Raw genomic sequence first — 27979 nt, forward strand, 5'->3', positions numbered from 1 at the left:
GCCATGCTCCAGAGCTGTGCACGGTGCTGTGCCACACTCTGGGGCTGTGGACGGTGCTGCGCCCCACGCTGTGCCACGCTCTGCAGCTGTGCACGGTGCTGTGCCATGCTCCGGGGCCGTGCGCGGTGCTGTGCCCCACGCTGCACCATGCTCCAGGGCTGTGCACGGTGCTGCGCCACACTCCGGGGCTGTGCACGGTGCTGTGCCACGCTCCGAGGCCGTGCACCGGGGCCGTGCCGTGCCCCGGGGCCACGCACAGGGCTCTGCCCCAGGCCGTGCCGATGCAGCAGGGCTGTGCCCGGCGCTGTGCCCCACGCTCCCCCGTGCACAGAGACCCGGCCCCCGCCACGGCAGAGCCGCGCTGGGCGGGATGGGGCGGCCGGGGCCGGGGGGGGGGGGGGGCCGCGGGCGGCGGGCGGGGGGACCCGGCGGCCCCGCGCCCCGGCCGCACGTGGTGCTGGCGGACTGCCCTTCCCGTCGTCCCCTGCGCGCCGCCCCGCCCCGCCCCGCCCCTCCCTGGGCGCGGCCCCGGAGACCCCGTAGCGAGGGGCAGGTGCGCGCGCAGCGGCGGTTGGCGGCGCTGAGGGAGCGCGAGCGCGCGGCGGGGGGGGGCCGGGCCGGGCCGGGGGCGGCCGTTGCGCAGCTCGGGGAGCGCGGGGGGGGGGGGGGGACGGGGAGCGGCGAGGAGCGCCCGACCTGCCCGCCCGCAGCCCGCGACCTGCCGCTGGTGCCGCCGCCGCCGGAGGGAAGAGCCGGGCGCGGCCCCGGATACCGCCGAGGAGCCGCCGCCATGAACAGCGTGGGAGGCGCCGACGAGATCGGGTGAGGAAGGGGTGGGGGGCGCCGGGGGGGCGGGGGTCCGGGCCTCCCCCCCCCCCCCCCCTTTCCCTGCACCCTGAGGCGAGGGCCGGGGCTTCCGCGGGCGGCGCGGGGAGGGGGGGCCCTGCCCTGCCGCCCGCCGCCGGTCCCGCCCGCCATGCTGGGCCCCTGCGGACCGGGAGGGTGCCCCCCCCCCCCACGTGACCGGCCCGCGCCGGGCTGCGGCGGCAGGTGCGCGCGGCCAAGGTCACCCGCGGCGCTTCCCGCGCGCTCCCGGGAGCCCCGGCCCCGTCGCGGGGGGGGTGGGGGGGTGGTTTGTCCCCCCCCCCTCCGTTGGTAACGAGGGGAAGGGGGGTAAAACCCCCCGGTGACTTTGTGCCGGTGACTCATCAGGGCTTCCCCGGCCGGGCCGCGGGCCAGAGACCTTCGCTCTTCACCGGAGGAACGGCAGGACAAAGGCGGCAGCCGGGAGCCTCCCTCGGGCCTGGCCTCCCTCCGCCGCGCCGCAGAGGAGCCCTTGCGCTGCCCGCAGCCGCCCTTCCAAACTTCCCCTCGGCCGGGCCCGGCCTGCGAGCTGCGTCCCGGTCAGCAAAGGGCTGGTTTCCCTTCTGAGGGCTCTGCGGAGGTCTGGGGGCTTCTCCCCACTGATGGCCTGACGGGGGGCTGCCTCTTCCGAGACCTATGCCGTAGTGCCCCGCGTCAGTGCTGTATTCTGAAGCCTAGCGACATTTAAATTACCAGACTGTAGACTTGGGACGTTAGCACCGAAAACAGCAAACAAAACAAAAAAACCCCGATTGGCTGCGTAGCTTTCGCTGCAGGTTTTGGCACAGAACGTGCACACCGTAACTGGTCGCCTTTTCTGAAGCTGTGGTGGGCACGTACCAGTCTTCTGTTCCCATGCTGTCTCCAGCCGCTTATTTACTGAGCGTGTTCTTAATCTGCACAGCCTTAAAAATACGAGAGGCAGGACAACCGCTGTGAACATAACGTGTTGCTGCGAATAGCACATATTGCACGAGGCATGTTTAAATGTGTAGGTTTTGCTCTAAAATCATTTTTATTTGCTCCCGGGCCTTCACCACTGCCCAGTGCCTCGTGAGAAGGCTGATGAGCAGGCTCGTGTGTGCCGCTGTTCTGGGACTGCAGCTGAGCGCAGGCTGCAAGTTACTCAGTGAAATAATGTCAGCTTTCGTCCTGAACGGGCCCGCTCGTCGCAGAGCTTGCTCCCAGTCGCGGACTGCTTAGGTTTTGATCCTTCTGAGTTGTAATCAGATTTGAAAGGATTGGATTTTAATCAGACGTGTTAATTTTCTTTTTTCTCCACCCCCAAAAGTGCTCAAACGGAAAGGTGAAAGCATCGAATAAACGGCGGTTTTCGTCAGCTGCCTGTAGCTGCGTGAAGGAAGTCCTGCTTTGAAAGCTGTTGTGAGATGCACGTCTTAATAGGAAGTTATGAACTTAACCGCTCTTCTAGACAGAGATTTTAAGTAAAGAAACGGTAATACTTAGGAAGGCTGCAGGCCTTGCGGTCGTGTTGATGGGACTAAGTAGGGCCTTGCAAGCATTATTGGTTGTAATTAGTACTTGGGGCTATTTTGGATGAAGGAAAGTTCTGCTCTTGAGATCCTTCTGTCCTACAGGACGTAGCTCAGTGGGACTGCGCTAAGAGAAATGATAGGTGTTAGTGAAACTGCCAGATTATTTTACACAGGCAAAGAGTTTGTAATTTTGTTGAGTTTCGGCACTTTTAAAATACCTGTGCGTGCTTTCTTACTAATTCTGGGATTAGCTGTTTCAGTGACAGATACATTTATGGTCAAAAAGAATAAATTAGCAAGTAAAATTTTGTCAGGAAGTAGCTGAAGCAGAACACGTGTGTTTGTGAAACTCGGTTAAAACTTATTATATGCGCTATAACTTGTGAAGAGTCATTATTCCGGTTCCCGCTGCGGAACTGAGGGATGCTGCCGCTTCCGATGCGCCGTGTCTGTCGGCGTCGTTCACTCGCCGGGGCGCAGTGCGCGCCGTCGTACCCTTCGTGGGGACAGGAGGGTCTGCGGGAAGAAACGGGCCGGTGCTGTGTGTTCTCATCGGGCTCGTGCGGGAGAACGGCTTTAATTGCAGCTGGGGATGGGCTGCAGCGGCCTCCTAACGCTGCAGTCTGTAAACGTGCAGCTCTATGGAAGTGTTCGTTTTTGAGGGTGGTACAACTAGGTATGAGGACGGTGATGTCAGCAGGCTCAAACTGACGGCGTAATTTCAGTAACTACCAGCCCGTGAACTGAAGAAGCGGTTCTATAGGAGGCAGCGTGCGTAGGGCCTCGCGAGCGGGCTGGTGGTGCAAGCTGAACGCAGGGAAGCCAGCGCTCACCTAGCGTTGCTTCATGCAACGGTCTCGCTTCTGACAGCCGTCCTGTACGACATTGCGTCTAGGTTTTTGGGTTAGGTGGCGATTAGTTAACTCCTGCGTTTGCTCGGTGTGTTCAGACAGGTCCGCGGAGGAGTCAAAGGCCAGGGTAGTCCTGGCTTTTGGCATTCTATAGTGTGCGTATAAATAGAAGCCGTGTATTTACATACAGCTGCTGTAGCTGACCTTAGGCAACCCTGCTTTTTTGTTTGTTTAAATGTATGTAGGGTGACTACAAATAATTAATAATGGAATTGGAAGGTCTCGATGACCACTGGCTGCGGGGAGTCCTCCTTCCCTGCAGACAGCTTGATGTTCTGTCAGAACGCAGCTGGTGTTTTTAGATTGATCTTATATACCAAGCTATTAAACTTAGTTTAAAAAAAAAAAATCCCAAAACACAGTTGGTCGAACTAACACACAGTCACAGGCCATCAAAACTTTAATCTGAATATAGCATTAGATTGGTCATTTTTTTCTTTGCTATTAGGAAATAAAGTTATTTCCTCATAGGACTTTCCCTAACAATAATGGCAGAAGAAAGAGCAGGCAGATTTGTGCCTGTGGCCTGTATGTGGAGAGGAGCCGTAGTAAAGGGACAGCCGGGGAAGCTACCACAAAGTCTGCGCGTGGTGACGACCGTCGGGTGAAGTTTGGCTGTTACCAGAAAATGACCTGTTGCCGAAAACTGGCTGGTGTTGAATAAGCTCTTTGAACTGGTGCCACCAGCAAGCGCCTTGCCAGTAGAGGGAGGTGGGGGGAGTTTTCCGATCCTTGAGAAAAACTTCGTCATCCTGAACCATGCGAGGAGGAAACAGGCCCGCTTTCGGAGGGTGAAACGTCCCGCTTGTGCTGTTCTCGGATGCAGGGTGGTAATGCAGGAGCAGATGCAGCCACTGTCTTCTGCAACACTGGGAAGACTGTGCTTTCTTTGCATGTTACCAGTTCAGTTATTTTCTGGCCTGCTGAAGAAGATGCTTTGATCTGTGCTTAACAGGTGGTCTTTTTTTATTTTTTTTGAAAGATAAAAAAACTTACGTCATCTCTCAACTAGTGACTGAGAAATAAAATTTGCCTCAGTGGAACTTGGATGTACCACGTAATACTGAATTCAGTCACCCCCTATTTTCGTGTGTGGTATACGTGCGCTCTTAAGGCGTTGGTTTAGTCACTGTTGCATAAGGGTCACGATATGATGCCGTATCGTGGAGAAATGAATCAAAGTGAAAAAGGACTGCTGCTTTCTTCTGCAAGCTGCCCTGCTGCGCGGGGCCTTCTAGGTGCAAGGCTTTCGCTTCGCTGATGCTCCCTGTGCACCAGCAGCTCTCTGACTGCGGGGTGGCCGATTTCTTTCTGCAGGTAGCCGCTCCTGAAAAAAGCAGGTGAGAGGAAGTTTAATTTTTTTTTTTTTTGTTAGGAGAACCTCAGCTGTCTCCGTTTAAGTGAAGGTGCACTAATGCTCAGCTCAGCTGCAGCTATACTGGGGTATATCTGAGGGCGAGTAGAAGACAAGGCAGGCTATGGTTCCTCTCTTTGAGGACTGATAAGAGAAATGGAGGGCATCCTCCAAAGATAAACTATCCCAGCACTTGTCTGTGCAGACCCGTGGAACCTATTAACGAGAGCTTTTGAGTTGGTGCTTCTTACTGAAAAGGGTCAAGTGTTGAGGTGGCTTTGAACTAACCTTTAATTATGGAGTAAATTACTTTGCATGGAAGTTTTGTCACACCCTGAAGTTGATAAAGAGTTGCAAAGCAGACAGCCCGGCATCTTCCCGCTCCTCTGCGCGCTTACCCAAGTACTTTGGCGTGCTCGGACATGAAACGGTGCAGATTTGGATGCTCTTTTGAGAAGACGGGGTTGCGTCAGATTTGACTTAAGTTTTAAGCGTGGAGTTTAGTTTGGGTTTTAGCCATGGCTTTCTCATCTATTTGGAGATATCTCCAAACTAGATTGTGAAATGGTTTCACAACTACTTGCTGAATTCGTGCTACTCTGTTATTTAGTACTTGCCTCACAAGTTTGCCTTCTATCTTAGACTTGCACTTGGTAGTTCTACTTTTGCTTTCATTTAACTAGAAGATAAGGGTAGACAAAAGTGATTCTGACTGGTCTTTCTAGGTGAGCAAGGGAGTAACACATAAAAGGAATGGATGAAGGGTTTTTGTTAGTTCTAATCAGCAGTTTAGGGACTTTTCTTTCTCGGGACAGTACTTTGAGAACGCAGGGGCAAGGAAGCCTGAGGGCTGACTTAAGCTTTTTTGATCTGAGAATGAAAAAACTCACATGCTTTCTGTTTTACCCAACTATGCAGCTAGAGAACAAGTCTAGAAATTGCAGGTGATGCCCGAATCCAGTCGCTGCATCTAGTTCAGCATTCCTTCCTGTGGAGTGCTGCTTTTAGCTGTGGTTCCCGATGGCTTTGGCCTTCTGGCACGTGAAAGTTGGCCGCATCATCTCAGGGCAGATGCACTTACATTGCTTATTATTTGTAAGTTGGTATTAAATAACTCCAGCCGCTGGCCGTGTTATTTTTCATGTGGCAGTACCCGAAATGTAGGAGATGGTAACATCAAACGTGTAAACTTCAGAGTCTGGTGTTATTTTCGCTACAGTGCCTGTTACGAGGGACTGCAGCAGCTATGTTGCCAGTGTATTTTTGTGGAATAATTTTTTTAACCTATGTCGGTCGTCAGTTGTCTTTCTGGCAACATTCAGCGTTAGGTAGCAAATGGACGTAGGAGAGCCCTTCAACCTGGTTTTGGAGGCCTAACGCAAGACTGGGCACAACTCTTGATCCTTAGGCTGGGATTAAAGCAGTTAACAGAATGGACTCTGGTGCTTAACCGAGGATGTCTGGTTTCCTGTCAGTTTGCTTTATCTCAGAAGTTTTGGATTTTGTTTTCACCCTTAAATTGGAACTGCATGGACCCTGCAGCTGTTTTCTTCTGTTGCTCAGAGAAGTTGTGTAAGTAACTTGGAGCCAATGATTCAGGCCTTGACAGGAATCCAAATGTCCCGTTTTGATGGGGGGGTGGGGTGTAACCAGGTAGAATGACTTTATCATGGTGTTCTTGGATCACTCTTCAAATAATTTCAGTGATGCTTTGTACATATTTTTCTGAACTATGAAGTGTTCCATGCTGGAGCTCCTTTCTGCCCCAAAAGAGCAGGTAAAGGTACTTTGTGTAATGTTTATGTTGGGTTTTTTTTTTTTCCTTCTGGCTATCGTAATGATTTCTCAAAGCAACACTGCCTTCTCAACTGCCTGGAAATAAGAAGTTTGGAGGAACTTAGGCTTTCCTGGTATTTTTGTCATCTTTTTGCATAAAAGAGTAAAATGTACTCCTGTAGTAAGCTTACAATCTCTGTTCATTCTTGTGGCTCCCAAAACAGATGCTTCAGTTTTATGTGTACCTTCATGAAACAGAAGGTAGTTGTCACAAAGAATAGTGAACTCTAGTGAAGAACGGGCTTTGTAGTGTGTTTTGGAGGCCTCTACCACCAGACCTCTTCAGAATAGCTGAGTTATGTTAAATTAGATGAAGCATCTGTCGTGTAGCACCCTAAAACTGCTGTATGCTTCAATTGCAGAAAACTGTTTGTGGGTGGCTTGGACTGGAGTACAACACAAGGTAAGCTATGTATTCTGCAGCCGTTGAGCCAGGCCTTTGTGAGCAGCAGAACAATGTACAGATACAGAGCTTTTTAACAGCCAGTACCGGGGATGAGATTGTACTGCTCTCTTCTGTTAATGAATAACATTTTCTATAGTGAGAGTTCAAATATACGTTAATCACGCTTGGTTTTATATTTTCTGTCAGTTTGGTATTGAAGTTTTTGTCAGCTCGGATGATGACAATTTTTTATCATTGCTTTACTGTGATACTACTTTCCGTTTGTGTGAGTGGAAATAAAGCAGCATGTACCATTTGTTTAGAGGAAGTAAAATCTAATAATTTTCAAAAGATGAGTTTGAACTTGTTTAGCTGTTTGGTTATCTTTTGTCTCATAATTGTGAACACAGCCTGGTAAAGTTAATATCTGGTTCTGTTTAATACATGCTTTTTTTTTAACAGAAACTCTTCGTAGCTACTTCTCCCAGTATGGAGAAGTTGTAGACTGTGTAATAATGAAAGACAAAACAACAAACCAGTCTCGAGGATTTGGATTTGTCAAATTTAAAGATCCTAACTGTGTGGGAACAGTACTGGCCAGTAGACCTCATACGTTAGATGGCCGAAATGTAAGTTGCTTTTGTGTTCTTGGTTTTGTTGTTTGTTTTTGTTTTTTCTGCTCCAGACTGCTTCAAAGGTCTGTTTTAAATTCTGGCTTCTCTTTTGCAGACTGGATAGTGTAAAAGTTAGCTGGTTGTTGGTTTTAATTATTTATTGTAAGACAGCTTTAACTCAATGATTTGTGTCATGATGTAGAAGTGATGTATTGACGATAGCTTTGATCTGAGGAGCTGGATTTCAGCAGTGCTGTGTTCAGCTGCCATAAACGTAACTTTTAGAACAATATTCTGCACGCTGAGATCTGACCAAACTGGAACTTCTTCCAGATTGATCCAAAGCCATGTACACCTAGGGGGATGCAACCAGAAAGGACACGACCGAAGGAAGGATGGGTAAGGAAAGATACTTGGTGTATCCTGCCTGTTTTCCAAGTTTTGGCTTGCCTTCTAGCAGTTTAATTGAATTCACTTGGATTATATCCGTGTCTTAAAATCAGGAGTCAGTATGCAGGCATTGAGCGTAGATTTTATTTCTCAAAAATGTCTTCTACTTAGATTTCCATGGTAAGGCTCCAAGTACAGTAGAGTGTTAATGAACTTTTTGTGTCTGTGTTGAACTCAGTTTGTGGGTGTGGTATTTTCTTAAGCTCTTAGCAATGCTTTTAGTTGAGTTCTTCAAATCTTGAAACGATTGTCTGGAAGCGCACTCACAGGACTGATGCTCTTTTCCAGCCTACTTCACGCCCCGCAGGTTAATATGATTTCATTATAAATGAGTAAATGGCCTCAGAACACAGTCCCTAGTTTTCTGGTCTTCAGAAGAACAGAGACTGGGTTATAACTGCCAGCGCTAAACTTCTGAGCTCTGAACATGCAGTTGCTTCACTTTAATGACTAGGAGACTTCAAGCCTGGAGATGGCTCCCCCTCAACCTGCAAGAGACCATTGTTCATGCTTAAGTGTAAATGATAGAAGCAGCCAACTTTATTGTCCTTCTGACTCAATTTTTTCCTCCTTGATTTAGCAGAAAGGATCCAGGAGCGATAACAATAAATCAAATAAAATTTTTGTTGGTGGGATTCCTCATAACTGTGGCGAGACAGAGCTCAGGGAATACTTCAAGAAATTCGGAGTGGTGAGTCATTCAGCATGATGGCAGTTATCAGTCGGTTCCAAGATGCTTTCCCTCCCCGCTGCCTTTTCTCAGATTTCGTCAAGCTGTCAAATTTTGGGTTAATTTAGACAAACTGCTGTAGGGACATATTGAAGCATTTTGTGATAAACCATAGTAAACGTTCATCATCTTGAAACGTATCTTGCTGTTTGTCAAAATCTATTGCTCTGATATGTAACTTACTTTGCTGCTTCTGTCTCCTCTTGTTTAAGTCGACCTGATGCATTATTCTGTTCCCTTCTTGCAAAAACTCCTGAGTTGAGTTGGCTTAAGAATAATTTTTTCTCTTTTCAAATTATAAGTTACAGCTCAGTGATTAAAATTTTTTTTGTTGAATTTTTTTGGGGGGGAACAGCGAGTACTTCAGCGAGCTTATGTCTAAGATCCTCGTCTTTGACTACGTGTACAGGGAGGTTCAATTTTGCAGTCTCCTGCCATTATTTTGGTAACAGTAGTTGTGTTTAAATCATCATCTGGAATCAGCTGAGTTCTGTTGTCCCTGGAACCTCCATTCTGGAGACAAACTTCTGCTCGTGTTATGCACCTGGTTCTAATTCAGTTTGTAACCTTGGACTGAAATGACTATGTCTTCTGATTTGGGTTTTTTTCTATTTAGTTTTAATTCCCATTTATCCCAACTATTGTTGCCCCTTTAAGATGGTTAACTACTGAACTACGTTACTAAATTCAGCTGTGAGTAAGTTTGAGAAACTTAGATTGCCTGAGTTACAAGACTGTGCCAGTGGATGTGAACTTGCCATTTTTCCCTGGCATTTAGCGTGTTCTTTTGATACTTTTTTTAATCACCTTTCTTTAAGATCTCTTCTTAGAATCACCAAATCCTTTGCTGCCACTTTCTCAAGTGGCTAAGTTTATCAACTTTACTGTTTTTAAAATTTGATTAAGATATTATTTAAAAATATATATATATATATAAAAGGCAATGGCTAACAACTGTTTCTTTAGTTTGCAAGGCTGCAGTAGACTTGTAAATAAAAGTGGGGGAGCATGTTCCACAGCTGTGGAGCATAATTTCTAAAGGCTCTTCCTCACAGACTTTTGGCTTTCCAATTCTGACCTCTGGATGGCTTGGGAGATACAGGGTTATGTTCCACCAAATAGAGAAGGCAACAGCTATTAAGTGTAAGTGCCTTTAAAAGTAAGTAGTAGAACTTTAACAGTAGTATAGAAATTGGGGAGCCTAGGTAGCGTTTTTAATGAGTTATCTTTGGAGAAGTAGAGGCTCTTATATATGTTTTATGGCCGCAGAGTGAAGAGACAAAAGCAGGCACTGATTCTTAGGCATGGTAATTGCTTGGTAAATACGACCAGTGTGAAGAAGGGGATCCAGACGGCCCAGTGGGGAAAAACCTGGCACTGCCACGGGGCATAATCCCCAAATGGGGATAAATCTCAGCGGTTAGCATCCAGTAGGATATATTCAAGTGAGTGTATGTGGTGTAATAACTTCAAAAGTCTGTTTCTAGCTGTAAGTAAAAGGTGAATTTCCATCAGATTTTAAGCTAATTCAGGGGATTCTAGTAAAAAATATTCTAAGATTGACTTGAGGGCAAAGATGTGATTCGATGAGATCACACACATTTTGTGACCGCTTTTCTGCATCTGAGAAATTTAAAGGCAGTTCCTTTCAGCTGTTTTGGTATTGCCTTTGACATCAGTTTTACACCTCTGGTTTTGTTTAAATTGTAGCTCACAGTGGTGCTTATTCTGAAAAAATCCTGAAGCCCTCGAACAGCTTGCATTTTCCATTTTTTTTTGTGCTTTTTTTTTAAAGTTAAAATCACACTGATACTGATCATCCATAACTTAGGGGTTTTTGTGATGCTATTTAAAGCATCAATTTATAACTGTTATTCTGTGCCACACTGATACTCGAGTAAGTAATTTGGAGCTGTGCAAATTCTTAAATGTGTTTGGAGTTAAAGCTGCTTTTCATGTTGAGAATGAAAATGCTTAAAAATGGAAAAAGCAATCTTTTTAAGAAGCTGCACTGATGAATAGTATGTTGAAAAACAGAAACCTTTGGGGTTTTTCATAGGCTATGGTGTGGGTATAAACAGTGTAGCGCGCCCGTAATGCTAGATTAAAATCTTAAGTGTGATGAGACCTTAAAAAGCCACAATGTAGCAGCTTTTCAGAACAGATGAACTCAGGCTTTTCTTAAACTCCCATAAAGAGCAATATTCCCAATTTGTGTGTGCTGTGCTAGGGCAGCCTGGTATTGATGGCTACATCGAGCATTTAATTGTGCTTTGTGGATAGAGTGCGGGAAACCAGCTTGTAGTAACTGTTTATAACACTCCCCTGGTAGCACAGTTAGTAGAATTTCCCTTCTCTCTTCCAGGTCACTGAAGTTGTAATGATCTATGACGCAGAGAAACAGAGGCCCCGAGGTAAAGGCTGATCTAGTTTGTCCTTGAAATTTCTTCATACTCTCCTATAGTCAGATGGCAAACTATTTCACACCATCAGAAAAGGTAGACTTTTTTTTTTTCTATGTTGCCTCAGGAAAAAGAATAAATCACTGGGCAAATATCACTTCAAGTCTAGACTCTTCATCTGCAGCTTTAGTTGGTATCTGTGCATTTAAAGTCAGATGTTTCATGTTCATTTACGTTTTTTTTGCTAGTTTTTTAGTTGAATGAAATTTGATTCTCGAGCCGCTCCTGTGGCTTAAGGTACTATTGGGGGGGGGGGGGGAATGAGCAGACTTTCCTCCTGTTCCACATGAAAGGTATGTTGCTGTCTGTAATTGCATGGGGGGGATACTCCAGTTCAGAGCACTTCTGAACATGAGATTAGGACAGAATCCATCCATTATATGCTTTTTGTTTTGGTTAAATGGCTTCACTTAAAATTAAAGAGAAACACTTCTTGAACTACACAAAATAATTCTGAAATATATATATATATATATATATTGATTGGGATGTGTAATCCCTGTATGCTAGACTGCTTTTTTAAGGAAAAATAAAAGAAACTGGAAGTTTCGCTAGACTATTTAATCAAGTTGGTAACCTTTGGTCAAAATATGAAGCAAGTTTCATGTCATCCACCTTCCATTGCATCTGTCATCTGTTTGACAATTAAGAGGCAATATTTTAAATACGTGAAGCTTAGTTGCACTGACCACCTTGTAGCATGTTCTACATGCTAGAGAATAGTTTGCCATCTGAACTTTCATTTCTCTTCTGACTCATTATTAAGAAATATATTCTTCACTTCATATTTATTAAGCTGTTAAGTCTTAGTTTTATTTTAATTTAGACATACATCCTTAGTGGCATATTTAAGTGTTTCATAGTAAAGTATGGTAATGTTAAGTAAGTTCTTTTTTTTTTTTCTTTTCTCTCTGTGAATTGTTTGACTGTGATTAACGATATCTCTTTAGATTTCTTCTCTCTAGGTGATAAATTATCACAGAGGTACAGGCCAGTTCCACAGTCAGAGGAGGGACGGGCTTTGTCTTTTATTGGAGTGTAAACGAAGTTTCAATATATTTGGGTTTTTTTTTTTGTTTTCTTGCTTTAGCTATCTTAATCTTCTTTCTTTACCTTTTATTTAAGCAGAACATAAATTCATCTATTCAAACGCTCTAAAGCATCTGATTTTGAATAGAGGAGGCAGTGGAGACAAAGATACGGGCATCTGAATATAATTTGTGGCTGAAGTTCTGAAATATTTCAGTAATTATTGTATCATCTCTATCTTTGTAATATCTAATCCCAGCCTTGCAGCCTCTCAGGAAAAGGTACTAAAATGTCATGCCTGGTCTGGATTAATCCTGGTCTCAATTAATGGCTTCTCTGCTTAAAGCTATACTAAAAAAATAATAATAAATAGAGGGCTTCGGGTCCACTGCCTGGGTGGTAGCGTAAAGCAGAAGCGACAGATGCGCACAGGTTTGAAAACCTGTCGGTCTCCATCCAGTGTGCAGATGTACTGCAGAAGACTTCCTCCCTTAATTCGTCTGATTTCTTAAACAGCATTCTTGAATCCTGTTGCTCTGGCTTTCATTTTTGTTCTGTTACATTCTTTTATGTAGTGTGGTAACTAACCGTCACCTCCAAAAATGGCCTTGTTAGTCCCTGCGGGTGTGCTGGGAGAAATTCCTCCGAGCTCGTGTTCGGTGCTCCTGGTCATGCATCCCAGAACACATTTTCTCTTGCCTTCTCTCTCCGATCTGTATTCTGTTGCGTAGAGTGCTGCTCAGTCTATACGTTTGTCCTTTTAACGCGATACCTAAATGACTATATATTTAAAAAATTTAAAAGGCCAATTCACTGCTGTCTTCTACTCGTACCATTCTGAATTTTGCCTTCTTCCACTAACTTCACCATCCTTGCATTTGGAACAGATCCCTTACTGCATGTCGTTTTACTAGTTTGCTGGTAGGAGGAGGGAAAAATGACCCCTGTCACTAATCCCTGTAGCACTCACCTACCTTCAGCTTCTCACGGAACGCTGGGAGCCAGATTCTCAGTGTCGGAGCTGCAGCGATGCCCTCGAGGAGCCGGCTGTGCGTCTTCAAGTATCCAAGCCGTCTTTGCTTACTCGCAGTCCCTACCTACTTCTGTTGGCTCTCCTGCGAGCCGCGCTTTCATCAAAATTCTTTTCGGAGTCCCAAGTATAAGTGCAGCCAGCCTTGTTACATCTTAAAAGAAACAGTGGCTTTGTTGCAGTCTCTGCTTCTCCTGCTTTCTATTCCTGGCTAAACCAACAACCGTGAAGTAATTTACAGGTTCTTGCTGTGTTTCTTCTCTTTCCCTTGGCTGCAAACCGGCGTCATTGCTCTGTTCGGTAGTCCACTTGGATTCCTGCTAAATGCAATTAGTTTCCCTAGTCTTCAATAAAGTCCTGTCCTTCAAAAAATGAAGCTACTGGATGATAGACTTCATCACTTGTACTGTATCTAAAATTTCACGTTGGAATTTTGCTGTGCATTGTACTCCGATTTCTTCACTGTTCTTTATCTTGTGGTGTTCGGCCCTTTTCAATCCTTTCTTTTTTTCCTTCGCTGGCTTCCTCAATGGCCTCTTATTCTCCTTCCTTCTCCCCTCCAGACCCCATCCCCGTACCACAATCTGTTCTCCTTCAGTCTTCTTGGAATCGAGTTAAACGAGCAACCTTCGTGTGTAGATAGTAGCCACCGTTTTTCTCTCCCATGTCTTTCTAGATAAAGGCCGCAATACTAAATGTGTGATTTAAATACAAATACTTTTCTTTTGGCTCTAATACTTAGATTTCTAGTTAACCTCAGACAAATATATTGTGATGAAATGCTGCGCTCAGTTTTGAGGCTGCTTTCATCACAGATCAACAAAACTTCGTTTATACTGCCAGTCTCTTGTGTGTGGGAAATGCTAAGTTTTTTCCTTTTTATTTTAAGTTTATTTTAGTGATGTCTTTTGCTCTTGTTGCTGACAGCAGAATTTGACCTGCTGGAATCTATTTTGGCCTGTATCTTTGTGTATTTTTTTATATATAAACTTTCTCTACAATAGGCCTCTTTGGGCTTACCCAACCCAGTTGGATAAGCTTAGAGAGACACTAACTGTTATAGATACTGTATTTCTGTTTAACGCTTTAGAGCAATATATGGCTGCTGTCAGCACTAGCTGCAAAGCAAAATGCAAACCAAGGGGGAAATCTTGGGTTTCAGAAAAGCAGAAATGCATCCATGTTCCATATGCTTTTGATGCCGCACCTCGTTTTTCTTTCTAATTTTTATTGCTCTACCCTTAGCTAATCTAAAGAATGGCACAATTTATGTACTGCATGCGTTCCTACCTTTCCTGGGATCCGGTTGTTACGCCAGCAATGAGTGGTTGATGGCATGAACCAGCCTCCGTGTTCTGTGAAATTAACCACTATTTTGCCACTCTCTCGGCAGTATCAGCAGCTACAACCTAAGCGCAGTGGTTCTCAAAGTGTGACCGCAAAAAGCGAGTTAGTCCTGGGGCTTTGCCTCTTTTCCAGCGTCTTCTACAGGCGTCAGACACCCCCCCCGCGACCTTTTAAAAAGCTGCTGGATTCAGCTGAGCTGCCACCATCGAGGGCTGCGGTCAGATACAAGGGAATGAGGTGCCCTTGGGGATTGGGAGCAGCTAGCAACGTCTTGGGCAAAAAGAGGGGCTGAAAAAGCCTTGTGTAGATTTTCAAGAGAAAAGCAGCAGGAAATACAAGAAATAAAATAGATGAAGGGGCGTGACGGCAAGCGTTGCATTCTGTGTGAGCAGCGCTTCCTCAGCTGGCAGGGTTGCTGCGTTTGGAAGGAGTACGGGCTGTTATGTGCTTTTTCGAAGGTGTGGAAAACTTGAGAACCTCTGATCTAGGTTGTTAGTTTCTGAAGCTTCTCATTCATCCATGGAGTGGTAAAATTTTTCATGCTTTAACAGCTACATTTCAAAGACAACTTTCTTATTTCCCACGGAAAATATTCCCTAATTGGAAGAGCGGGATAAGGGATGGGAGGAAGTTGCTTTGCAGCTTTGGGGAGCAGGGACATTGTAGGTTTTCCTTGGGAACCTAGTCTGAATCAAAGAGAGGAGCAGCAAAGTTGCTTGACTTTAATCTGCTGTCCCACAAGTATTTTGTTTTTAATCATGTGGCACAGTTACATTTATGACTGTATTAGCACTTTTTTTCCATTTCCTGGTAGGTGGGTTAGAGATAAAATCAAATTAAAAGCTCAGTTTGTAAGTTGCATGTGTGAAACCCAGATGAGGCATTAATTGCCTAATTACAGGAAGTATCCATTGCAATTTTCTCAGATTGACTTTTTTTGAAAATTTAACACAAGTCTCGGTTATCTGAAACCCCTGCTTGAACCCTTGGTCCGCCCCTAATACTGTTCATCATCCTGTTTTGTGTCACAACACCCTGCTACCTTGATTCACTCTTCGTCGTTGGCTAGGTTTTGGATTTATTACTTTCGAGGACGAACAATCAGTGGACCAGGCTGTCAACATGCATTTTCACGACATCATGGGCAAAAAAGTGTGTAGTTGTAGTTTTATTTTACCTTAAGAAAGAACCAAGTCTTGGGCAACTAGCAATTTCACTGGCGAATGCAAATTACTGATTCAGTGAGGCGGGAGAGCGTGCGTGTCCAAATTCGAGGCTTTATCCATGAAGGTGGGGAAAGTCTTCTGAGTTTGCTTGAACAGGCGAGAAAGGCAGGTAGCTCGTGGCTTAGCCCGTGGAAGAGACGGATCTTGAAAGCCTGAGAACTTAGGCTGTGGGCTGTGTTGTTTTGGGCAAGGCCTTGTGCTGACAGACCTGGGGGGCTGCTCTGGCTGAGCGTAGCTTGCATTACACTGAGCTGATGGTGGCTGCCTTCGTTTTGAGCACCGCTTAGGTGCGAGGAGAGAAGTTAGTTGTTTCCAGCTGTTTGGAAATCAGAATCCCAATGAAATCTGAGTTGTTCAAGGCTTGGTTTAAGATACCACTCCTTCAGATGTGTATTTGATACTCAAATTTTGAGGTGGTGTGAGACAATCTACTTTATATAATCTCAAACTTAAAAAGAAAAAGAAAAAACATCATGAAGGATTGGTTTTTTAAAAAATTGGGTCACTTACTGTGAAACTTTGATACAAATCCACGTACTCTATATAGTATTTAACCACAATGCAGTTAAGTGACCTCTGGTTGTTTCATCTTCATACTGTGTTGTCAGCAAATGGATGTTTGATAGGGAGGAATTTTTTAGGCTTGCTTTGATGTTACTCGGCAAGGAACACGCTTATACCTGTGGAAAAAACTAGAAGCAAAGTAAATTGTTGCAGGACACCCAAGTCTTATACAGAGAAAAGAATAACTTCTTAAAGAAAAATTAACCACAGGAAATTCTGGTAAATTGAAAGTCCTTGCAGCTTTACAGGATGTCCACAGTTTTTAAAGTAAGCATTAAAACTGCTAACCTTAGAGCGAACAGATTTCGAGGAAACACATGAACACTGTCACTTCCCTTCAATTATTGCATTGTATAATTTTGCATTGTCTTTTAAAGTCTCTCTATGTGCTGATATTTCATAAGCATTTGTTTAGCTAGCAGGGGCTATATTCTTGCGTATCAGTGGAATTTTGGTTAACGATGCAGTATATAATGCTTTTTATTCCTATGAATTTGTTTTGGGGTTGAGGGGTGGGCTGATTTCCTAATAACGGGAACGAAACAACTGAAGAAATGTGCTTGTGTAATCAAGAACATCAGCGTGTGTTCTCGATTACGAGTATTTTCCTCTTGTGAGCAGTCGAGCGCTCCCATTTGTGAGCAGATGCACTGACAGCAGTAAATTTACATTGGTATGTGTGTGAATGATCTATATCCTATGTACACCCTCTGATCTTTCCTTGGAATTGCCTTCAACTTAATGAACCGCTGAAATGAGAGGTCGTATCCCAAAGCAGCGTGCTAGGCATCAGTCGGAGCAAAGGACAGGGCATCCGCTGTGATGGTTCTGGGAGAGTGCGGAGAACCCTGTGTCAGCCTTCGAAACGTCACCCCGCACGCTGCTGGCTTTCAGAAGACGTCAGTGCTAATTCAGAGTTCTCCGTTGTTTCCCAAACAATCTCAGTACCAAAATGAAATCATCTATTTTTGCCTTTTCTTTTTTTTTCCTTTCAATGACATAAAAAGCAGAAAGATGCAGCGTTTTTTCAGCTACGAGCAACGGAGATGCCCCGTTTCTTGGTGTAAACGGGGCTTTAGGCAGGTGTAGAATTGTAACCTTGGTGCTAAAAATATTGCCCAGGGATTTTTCAGTCCTCCGTTTGGCAGCTCGCCCCTTCCAAACGTGCGCTGAAAAATTAACGGAATTCTTCCACATTGAACTCCAGATACGCCAGTCTCTTCCTTGGCTAATAATGCCTGCTTTAAAAATGGTATCGCTTTCTTTTTGGTAATTAAAAAGGTATTGCAGAAATGAATCCATATGTTGTTGAAAGGAAGAAAAATTAAAATTGCAAGAAGGACTCTGCTTTTGTAAGCAATAACTGAAGTCCCCGAAGGCAAATGTGTTAAGACTCATTAATTTGAGTCCTTTGAAAAATTCCCTTGGTTCCTCTCGGGAAAGGCCTTCAGCTGACAGAGATTTGGTTACTGTCATGTCTGGTGTCCTTGGGGCATCTGCGGCGGGGGGCGGGGGGCTTTGTCCTTGCCTTGTGCCTGTTTCCTGTTTGTTCTCTGACATGAATGGGTTTTAAGACATGGCAGGAAGAATTCTGAATACTTTTATTTTCCATACTACTCAGGCCCATTGATGATTGAGATTTATTTTCTTTGTACTCTGGCACCCATTAAAATTAATCATAAAATAAAAAAGACTTTAATTCAGCATGCATGAGTGCTGAGAGTGTTTCATTAAATCAGAAACTGGATTTTTTTTTTTGAGAGGTTTATATTGAATGTGCAGCTTATTTTAAGTAGGTCAAATGCACTTATTCGATGGCTTGGAACACTAGGACATTTTATCTTTGAATAAAATAAGTTAAGCACTGTGGCTTACTAATTTTAAAAACAGGAGGGCTTTTGTCACTGACTTAACACAGTATGAAGATTTGCTTCTTATTGACTCAACTGTCCATTTTTATTACTTGCATGTTTGTTTACTTTTTTGTTAGATGTAATGTAAGATTCTCTTATCACATCCATTCCCTCTGACATTGTTTGAGTTAATTGAGATTCTTTAAGCGTTAGCCTGGGGAAGGTAAGTCTTTATCTTCCATTAGACATTTAAATAAAATCTAAGTTTAAAACCAACCAAACAAAAAACCAACCAACCAAGTGTGTGTTTCTCAGGTATGAGCAGAGCTGAAATTGCAGTTAGATGGGGTGGGTTTAAACCGTAACTTTCAAATGAACCCCAAACGTGTTTGAATGGTTAAAGCATTAGTACCCTTTTTCAGAGCGTGCTCTTTACTCCAAGTTCTTTTTTTACTGAAAATGTCATCTTTGTAACTCCTGCCTTCAATGTTAAATTAGTATATAAGTAATTCAAAAGATTATGCTTTTTTTTTTAAGTGAAGAGCCGTTGTAAGAGGGTACTGCTGTTTTAAGATTAAAGCCAATGAATGCTGTACTATGATGAAACATAAGTGATTTGTAGGATGTGTTTTACTTGAAATACCTCAATAGTAGGACTTGTACTGTCTTACCATCATATATATTGTACCTGAGAAACATTTTAAATTACTGGCCTTAAGTTTAATAATTAAGTATTTAGACATAAGTCGTAAGATGCTAAGTGTAGTCTTAAGTGTAATTAAGGGTGTGTGTGAAGGGAAGGGGGGTATCTCAACCTGCACCATCTCGCCTAAATGGTGACTCTGTTTGTTTAGGTGGAGGTGAAACGCGCAGAGCCTCGCGATAGCAAAAGCCAAACTCCAGGGCCGCCCGGTGCCAGTCAGTGGGGAAGCAGGATCATGCCGAGCGCTGCCAATGGCTGGGCAGGTCAGCCCCCTCCGACCTGGCAGCAAGGATACGGCCCTCAAGGTACTGCTTTCATCGTCTCGGAGGCACTGTCCCGGAGAGCCTTGCCTTTACGCCTTACCGGTCACTTGGTCTCGCTGGCAAACGGCAGTGTTCCCAGGTTTGGCAATGCTATGGCTGTGCTGGACTATGGAGAGCAGAACTAAAAGCCCACACGCTGGTCCTTCCCCAGGCTGCTGAGACCGTTCCTTCGCTTCTCTTCCCAAACCCCTTTGTTTCACGGGGCAGAAGTCAGCGGGTTGTGCCGAGTCTAGCGTGTGCCCCAGGCAGCGCTTCGCCTGTTGTGCTTGGTTCTGCCTCTCCCCAAATAGGGCCGCCGTGGGTTTCGGTAACGCGGAGGAGGTGTTGAGGAAGCTCGGCGGCCCAAGTTGTGACTCCAGCTGTGGGACTGCGGCCTGCGCGAGAGCCTAATGAAAAACTTTGTTGAAATACGGGTTTTCAAGGATGAGGCGGTTTCAAAGGAAGTTAATAAGTAAAATTTGAAAGGGATGAGAGAAAAACAGATGGTCTTTGTCTTTGCATTTTATTGCTTAATGTAGCCTGGAAAAATAACAAGCAGCTATGGGGCTAGCAGTGGTGCAGGGGAGCACTTACTGCATATAATTTTCTTGATTTAGCTTGAACCCTTCAGGGCTGAAAGGAGCAGCCATGTGTTTTGGGTTTGATGGCCATAACCCCCACAAGATTTTGAAGACAGGATAAATATGCTGAGTTCATCCAAAGACAGTTTTGATAACTTATGGAGGAATACGGTGGCATAATTGAGTTGCGTTTGACAGAACAGAACTTGCTTGCTCTGATATATGAGAAATTTTCACCTGGGGGGCGAAAGGGAGTGTCACTGCTTCATCTATTGCTACAATAGATGATACCTCGGTGGAGGGATTGCTTGTTTCCCCATGGTGCTTATTAACTTGAAAGCTGCAGCTGAGGCTTTGACATTCTGCACAGATGTGCTAATCTGCAACTGCGCAAATTGAGAAACTAGATTATATCCAGTGTGGTTATTTGTAGAGAAAATGATACCCGATCTGCTGGAAAGATTAGTGTAAAACATAAATGCATTTATCTTTCAATCTTAATGCTGCAACGAATGCAGAAGATGTTTTTATGGTTCAAAAACTTCGAAAATAACTAGGATAAACCTGGTAGTATATTAAAAATGCTTTGGATGTGTAGCCTGCTGTGATTCTCGGTATTTTTGTTCTTTATATTAGTATAGCTTCTTGCACTTGGTATGCTCGCAGTTCTTGAATGCTCCATCTGATTCGAGTTTGGGGACTGCTATCTCTTCTATGCATTATTTGCTGAATGATTCAGAGTCTTTTCAGAATTGCATATTCAGAAATAGTCCCAGACTCTTTCTTGGACCACAAAAATAGATCTGTAAGGGACACCCAGCGTCCTCCAGAGCCCAGAGCAAGATCAACTTTCTTTTAAATCATTCCTGTTTCGTAGTATAGAGCTTCAGTGCATGTATAAGTCGCCTTTTTTGTTCTGTTTTAGGGATGTGGGTGCCAGCTGGACAGGCAATTGGTAAGTACGTTATATGGGACCAATTTTAAAAGAAAAATCCTACTGAGCGAGGGTGCAGCTTCCTTAAGAATTCACAGTGATTTGTGGATTTCTGTAGCGTTTAACCTACATTTAAAGGCTTGATTGAATTTGTCCTGAAAGAACGAAGGAGGAGATAGTGTGTTCTTAACAAATGACTAATGGGAGCTGACATACATCCTGCTGTTGCAGCCACACTAATTTGTTATCGAGGAATTACGTTCTAAACTGCAATTATTTACAGTAGGGATACTTGGAGGACAAATATTTCCTGAAGTAAGAATTCATAGAAGGCTGCGACTGCATCTGGAATCCATCAGACAGCTTTACCCCATCTAGAGGATGCTGACTTAAGCAGCAACTTTTCATTATTAAGCTGCTTTCATTCTTGGTTTCTCTTCATTTTCTAGGTGGATATGGACCACCTCCTCCAGGAAGAGGAGCTCCTCCACCGCCACCACCATTTACCTCATACATAGTCTCTACACCTCCTGGAGGATTCCCGCCTCCACAAGGATTTCCACAGGGCTATGGCACCCCTCCACCATTTAGTAAGTGACCTACAGGAGGATGAGGACAGTCGGTCACCAAATTCAGTTTTTGGCTTTTGCTCGTCTTTCTCTGGACTTGGATTTTTCCCCCTACATTTCATCTATCCTTAGATGTTTTGCCTAGGTTGTATATTCTGAGCTATAATTAACTATGTAAGTATTTTTGTCAGTGAGTTGGGTAACGTTTTTCTTGGGTGCAGTAATCATTTGTTATGTTCTCTAGCTTAAATCTGTGTTGCTAAATGAATTTAGATTTATTGTGTACTCCTATTATGACATCTGAGAGAACAGTTGGAGATTACTGTGTGGTGACCTGGGCTAGACCCAGGCTGGGATTTTCGGAGGAGCTTAAGGAATTAAGGTCGCAACTGGCATTGGAGATGTAAATAGGATTTTAGCACCTGCCCCCGCAGGCCACCTTTTGAAAAGTCTAGTCACAAACCTGGTTTAAAAAAGAAGGCAGCAGATAGCACCCAGTTATCTGGAGTTGCTTGTTCTGCTATGAAGAAACCATTTGTTTGGGATATCTTTTTTTCCTTCTAAGATCTTGAATAATACGGCTTCCTCCTCATGTCTCACGTGCACATGTGAGCGCACAGAGTTTGGTCCCTAGTTCTGCGTTATCGCTTTCTCTTTGCTGGGTGCTGATGTGGCTGCAGTCTTCCCCTGGGGTGAGATTTTTCGTGTTAGAAGGTATGTTGTCGGCGTCTTTTAGCCACCGTGGTTGCCAGAGTGTAGGAGGGAATTGCTGTATGGCCAGCCGTAGGTAACAAACACTTTGGTTTTAATAGACTGATAAGTATTTTTTATAAACCTGTATCCTACTCTACAGCCAAGCAAGAAGTCAGGGTGGTGTTCGCCTGTGTCTTTTCACACGTGTTGTACTTTCCTCGTGTTTCAGGTTTTGGTTATGGTGCTCCACCTCCTCCACCTGACCAGTTTGCCCCACCTGGAGTCCCCCCTCCACCTGCCACTCCAGGGGCAACACCACTAGCTTTTCCACCACCACCACCACCATCTCAGGCAACTCAGGACATGAGCAAACCCCCAACTGCTCAGCCAGAATTCCCTTATAGTCAGTTTGGTAAGTAACTGCGTCTAAAATAAACTCGGCTTGATCTTTCTCCCCTTCCTGCTTTTCTTTTATACTTGGGTAGAAAGTCAGTGTTCAGAAACAGTCTGCTCACACTGAAGGCACTTCTCTCCAGGATGGGAATGCCAGCCATCAGCTCTCAAGTGATCCCTTAAATCATGCAGTATTCTAGCCAGAGGGTATTTTCTTAATCAACTCTAAAACATTGCTTGTGTGCTGTGAAACAGTCTTCAGAGACTTGTGCACCGCTAGGATAAGTTACTGATTTGCACTCTCCCCAAATCTGTAGGTAAAACTTTTTTCTCTGAGAGCTTCACGGAGCTTGTAGTCAACTTTTTTGTGTAACTGACTTTGATCAGATTGGAGAATAGACTTCAAGAGTAGGACCAGCACGGAGAGGCAAGCAGTACCGGGTATAAGAACCCAAGCTGCGTGGCTTCTCCTCCCTTCCCCCCGTTCTTTTCCTGTCTATCTCAAGTTACAGTTCTGTCAGAAGTGTGTAATGCTTAATTGTGCCGTATAGATAACTGTTTCAGATAGCCGATAGAAGACATTGATGGAACAAATGTTAAGCCAGGCAGACAGTACTACCAAAAAAAAAAGAAAAAATTGCTGGGCAGGTGCTTGTGCTCCTGAATACCATTTCTGCTCCTCCCTGGGGAAGCTGAGAGGGACTTCTCATCTTGCTCTCCCACTCAGCCTTGTTTCTGAGCAGTGCTCTCCAAAGAGCTTCGTGGCATACTGTTTGTTTTGGTGTTTTTTTTTTGAAGGGATTGTAATTAGTCATTTTTTTTCCTTCTGAAGTGAACTTTTTGCATGCAGTAGGCCCATGGATTAAGACTGTTCCCCGCTTGAACAAGTTCTCCATGTGTATTAGTGCCTGCCTGCTTCATTTCAAGTGCCTGCAGAAACTGCTACGAGATGAACACTTTGTGAAGTTATTTAAATAGAAATTATTCAAAGTTCCAAAAATGTAAAACAGACTCTGAAGGAAGATTAGCCTTTCAGAGGTATTTATAAAGCAAGCATATGTTCTCACGTTGAGGAATTTGAAATGTTTTTCAATTTGTTTGTTATAAACACAGTTGCTTTCATAGATAGCTTTGCCCTTGTGACTCAGGAGGAAGTTCTTCTTGTCTCGCCAGAACTTGTCTCTTTGCAGACCCTTTTTGAAGGGGGGTGGACCCTACTAAATAAAGTATAAATCCGTGCACAATCATTAATATTCAGTGGGGAGCCAATATTTGGGATGTGTTGGAAGTTTAGGAATAATCTGTTTTCCAACACTGTTTCACAGTTTTTCAAACTGGGGAGGGGGGGATTCCAGAGTTTGGTGTGTATGGCACCACTTGCCTCTCGTATATTCTAGGAAGCCTCTTTGCCAGGGCAGTGTTTCAGGTGTTCTCAGTCTCTGAAGAGTGCCGGGGAGGGAGGGAGGAGGGAGGAAGGGGTGCGTAGTACTGCATTTTGAGGAAGAATGCTAAGGAGGTTAGTCGTTCAAACCACAACTGCAGTTAGTCTCTCACCTCAGGGGTGCTTGTCTAGCCTGAAAGCTGTCACGAGGACAAGTGCTAACGGGGATAGCGGTATTTAATATGCTACAGTACCACAGAATCGCCCACCTGTTCATAAAGCCATGTGTAAAATCTTTGAAACTTTTTTAAAGAGCTTCAGCACTTCATGTGATCGCAAATTAGTTAGCAGCATTGCTGTACAATAGGCAGTCTACCTGATCTGCATGTATTTACATAAATGCATAAAGCTTACGGGCTCTAAAGAGGCACTGAGTTACCTGATCGTTGTGGCGTTTTAAGATTTGTCCTGGCTTGACAGCATCTTAAATGCTGCTATGTTTACAGCTAGGATGAATGTAAGCACTAGTAAATGAAACACTAACATGGGTGTGCCTCCCTCACCCTGAAAAATTATCTCTGCACAGGGCTCTCTTGGGGTTCGTCACCCTGGTCTCCTCATTTCTTACTAGGGCTGGGTACCTATTCTCAAGACCCTTCAGGCTACGCGCCAATACTTTGTTTACACTCTTATGGTCAGGCTGAGCAGTGAGAAGCCTAGGTAGGTGGTGCCTCTTTACAACCAATGCTCTTGATATATCTGCGTTTGGGGAATTAACTTGTGTTTCTTGCAGGGTCTCTTTCAAGAGGGTGGGGGGCAACAATGCGGCTCGAATGTTTACTGTGCGAGTAGGGGCAATACCGGTCTTCACGTTCGTTAGCTGGCTGAAGTGAAAACTCACGACCGAAGTACGAATGATGCTGCTGTTCGCTTCCCAGGCCGCTGCATTGGCGAGGCTTTATCCCGTGTGATCGAACCGAGCTCAGGTTCTTAAGCAAGGCAGTAAAACCGTAACGGTGGGCACAGCTCCCGTGGAGAGCAGAGGTGCTGGTGCAAGCCGGGAGCTGCAGCAGGAATTAAGAAAGCAGGGGGAAGACAATATGTACTTAAACGTCTGGCTGTTCACATTTATGCCGTAGGTTTCCTTCGCGATAAACAAATTGAGAACTGTGGTTTCCACCACTTAACGCTGTAACACTGGAGTGTACAGTGAGAATAACTTGAGGGTTTTTTTTTTTTCCCCACTCTGAGCCTCACCCCTTGGCAAACAATTAAATTGTATTTTTGGTTGCCTGCTTATCTCTGTCTGAAAAAAAAAAAATGACTGGATTAGCATACTGAGCTAATAGAAGCCTGTGATAGATGTGTTTTAGGGCTCATTAGTGGTAGCAAGTCCTGAGAGTCAGGCAGAGCTTGAAATTGAAATACTGAAGGCATGCTAAGAGACGTCGTTTTGGATTAAGAGGGTTAAACCTGCTTTAAGCCTGCACAGAGAGAAGCAGAACTGCAGAAATGTACTTAGTAATTAGGATTCTTAATACCATCTTTCATAGCAGAGGCTTGCACCGATGCCACTATTATGATTAAGTCTCGTATTTAATTACGGGAACTTCTATTAAATTTCTCAGTTTCTCAGTGTTCTTAATTTACATCTAGTTGTCTTTCATATTGGCAGCAAGAATTGCAGCAAGTCTTTCGCCTTCACCCTTTCTCCCTCTCCCCAAATTCTGCTTACTCTCAACCTGTTGGGAACCTGGTCTTTGGCACGGATCACGTCGCAGCCTCCCTGAGCAGGCAGAAGGGCGGCGTGGCAGGAGAGGAGGAGCGTTTAGCTCTCGGATTGAGGAAGGACAAGTTAGATGTTAACTTGCAGCATGCATTAGAGTAAACTTTAGTTGAGACTCAGTACCCGTCCAGGCTTAGAACTAACCGAGGTCGGTGCCGCTGGTGGCGTAGGGGGGCGCGGGAGAAGGGCCCTCTGGTTGCGTGCTGGCTGCTGCTTCTCTTCAGCCGGGTTAGCAGCGTGCGCCGCCATCTGCGGTAGCCGTAGGGTGTCAGGTTTTGAAATGGAGCTTTGTTTTTTGAACTTGCAACAAATGGACCTCAGCCTGCCTGTGCAGTGAGTTTTGGGGGAAGGACAGTAGTTCTTTCTAAGGGCAGCTTTGGACCGAGGGTCCCATTATAACGTATATAATGGGTGCAGTAGTCGCAGCCTTCTGGATTCTCCTTTGCCAACTTTGCCCCCTCACGTTTCAATTTATGTTTTTTGAATTGAGTATTCCTCGAAAGAGAGGCTGATTACTTCAGTAAAATATATATTCAGGCGGCAGTACTCTGTTTTTTGAAAGGGGATTTAAGCTTGTTTTCTCCAGTGTGTCCTTCCAGCAAAGGGAGTTTCTGGCTGTCCAGGGAAGCTGGCGAAGCTGGCCGCAAAGCCAGAGTGGGATAACTGCGCAGCCAGTCTGAGGCGCTGCAGGTTGATAGCTGTGAGATCCCAGGAAAAACTTCCTTGCTACATCTTCACCTCTGCTGAACCTGGCAGTACCAGCTTTTAGCCAAGAACCAGCCCAACCCAAACTGGTCAGAATGAGCTGACAGCAAACCTGCAAGCCACTTCAAGCTTCTGAACAGCCGTTAGGACAGTTTAACCACCGGCCTGGGTAGGATGGCCTCAAAAGTGGAAAACTACCATTTCTGCATACCTATCCAGTTCTGCTTTTTGCCTCTTTCTTCTGTGTGAGAAGGTAGATAATTGCAAGAACTGAGAGCAGCTGCTTATCTTAACGTGTTAGACCGAGGCGTTTGTTCCCGAGGCCGTGCATGGGGGGAGGGAGCGGCGCCAGGTTTTGCACTTGCGCCCTGTTGGGCGCGCGGATGACGCTGGACGCTCACTCTGCTGCCTTTTTCCCCTTCTCCCCAGGGTATGGACAAGACTTGAGTGGTTTCGGACAAGGTTTCTCTGATCCCAGCCAGCAGCCCCCTCCCTACGGAGGCCCCTCGGTGCAACCATCAAGCGGCCCACCTGCAGGAGGAAGTGGTTTTGGACGAGGACAGAACCATAACGTGCAAGGATTTCACCCCTACAGGCGCTAGCGTGGGCTGGCAATCAGGGAATTCTGTCCACACCGGGATGTCTGGTACCAGCTGAACCCAGGAATCCCAGACTTCTGAACTTGTGACAATCACATACTTGATGGAAGAAAAACCTAACAACATTTTTTTTTTTTTTTTGGGGGGTGGGGGAAGATGGCTTCTGAAGGCAAAGCTGTGGGTGTTTGGACTGCAGTTTTTAAATATTTTCCTTTCTCTAACCCATCAGCACAAATAAAGAAAATGTCACTGGTTCAAACTACAGGGTTTTAAAAATGTCTTCAGCTTTAATTCAAAACTTCAGGTTTCTTTTTTTTGAAATTATTTTTCCTGAGCCTTTGTTTTACCGTATATTGTAAACTTTTATGTTTAAAAGAAAAAAATATATACATTTACAGATTGTGAAATTTTTAAGAGAAATTTTCTACTATGTATGCTGGCTTATTTTTTAATTTAAAACAGGGTTTCCGTTAGCACTGTTGGAAGTGAGGGTGAGCTGCAGCCCCCTTACTCTGACATTAGTGGTGGGGCGGATGGTTCAGAAACTCTGGGAGTTAAAGAAATCTACTGAGTGTATTTTGCTTTTGTTACCGACGGTATAGAACTGGTAACAGGGCAGGTGCAGACGTGTCGACGCACAGAGTCACTTACGAAGCGCAGCGTTAGATCTGTGCTTCAAATGCTTTCAAATCCTCTGTGGATTTCGTTAGGGGTTAACGGAGGCCTTGTTAAGATGTAGATTTCCCTCAGGCGAAAGGTTTAGGTGCATTTTGCACTAACCAGTGATTACCCCTGGTTTGAATAAAGAGAAGTACATTTGGATTAGAAACACAAGCCTGTCTCCATTTTTTTTTTTTTTTTTTTTTTTTTGCTTTTGACAAAAACGTTCCTTGTGAATTTGTGTTTTCATGAGAAAGCAATTGGCAGCCTTGAAAATCACGTCCTAACGTCAGTATACAGGCTTACGCTGTGCCTCAGCGGACTGTTGAAGCACTAGCAGTGGAGTTGAGTCCGCGATTCTTCCTGCCCTCCTCAGGAGAGAATCGGCCGTGCCGGGGCGCTGGGCGCTGCCGGCTTCGCTGTCTGGAGGCTGAGGAGCCATCGCAGCGGCTGCTGGCTCTGCCGCGGGCTGGATTTGACGTGCGGAGGGGCCGTTGCGCCGAGGCCCCTCGACCTGCTGGC

The 27979-nt window shown here is 44.9% G+C and overlaps 1 protein-coding gene across 14 annotated transcripts; it reads left to right on the forward strand.

Annotated features, from left to right (window-relative positions):
• The first annotated feature begins 603 nt into the window (after positions 1-603).
• DAZAP1 (DAZ associated protein 1) lies at positions 604-27631 on the forward strand. 14 transcript variants are annotated; one of them, XR_015707358.1, is made up of 13 exons: positions 604-822; positions 6824-6864; positions 7309-7475; positions 7794-7859; positions 8491-8601; positions 11006-11054; positions 15578-15660; positions 19006-19159; positions 20663-20692; positions 21121-21261; positions 22163-22345; positions 23159-23364; positions 26628-26764. XR_015707358.1 is itself a non-coding variant. In XM_087769612.1 (13 exons), the coding sequence occupies exons 1-12, from the start codon at positions 791-793 to the stop codon at positions 24416-24418; spliced, it is 1137 nt and encodes a 378-aa protein (XP_087625738.1). In that variant the 5' UTR covers positions 605-790; the 3' UTR covers positions 24419-24427; positions 26628-26764. The 14 variants fall into 14 exon arrangements, 9 of the variants coding, with proteins under 9 accessions (XP_087625738.1, XP_087625735.1, XP_087625736.1 ...); XR_015707357.1 differs by lacking the exon at positions 26628-26764 and adding an exon at positions 24501-26070; XR_015707360.1 differs by lacking the exon at positions 26628-26764 and adding an exon at positions 24501-24842 and having other exon boundaries at positions 23177-23364.
• Positions 27632-27979: the final 348 nt, after the last annotated feature.

Source organism: Nipponia nippon, unplaced genomic scaffold, assembly GCF_047370975.1.
Source record: "Nipponia nippon isolate SJK-2023a ecotype South Korea unplaced genomic scaffold, ASM4737097v1 scaffold_31, whole genome shotgun sequence".
In the NCBI taxonomy this organism is placed as follows: domain Eukaryota; kingdom Metazoa; phylum Chordata; class Aves; order Pelecaniformes; family Threskiornithidae; genus Nipponia; species Nipponia nippon.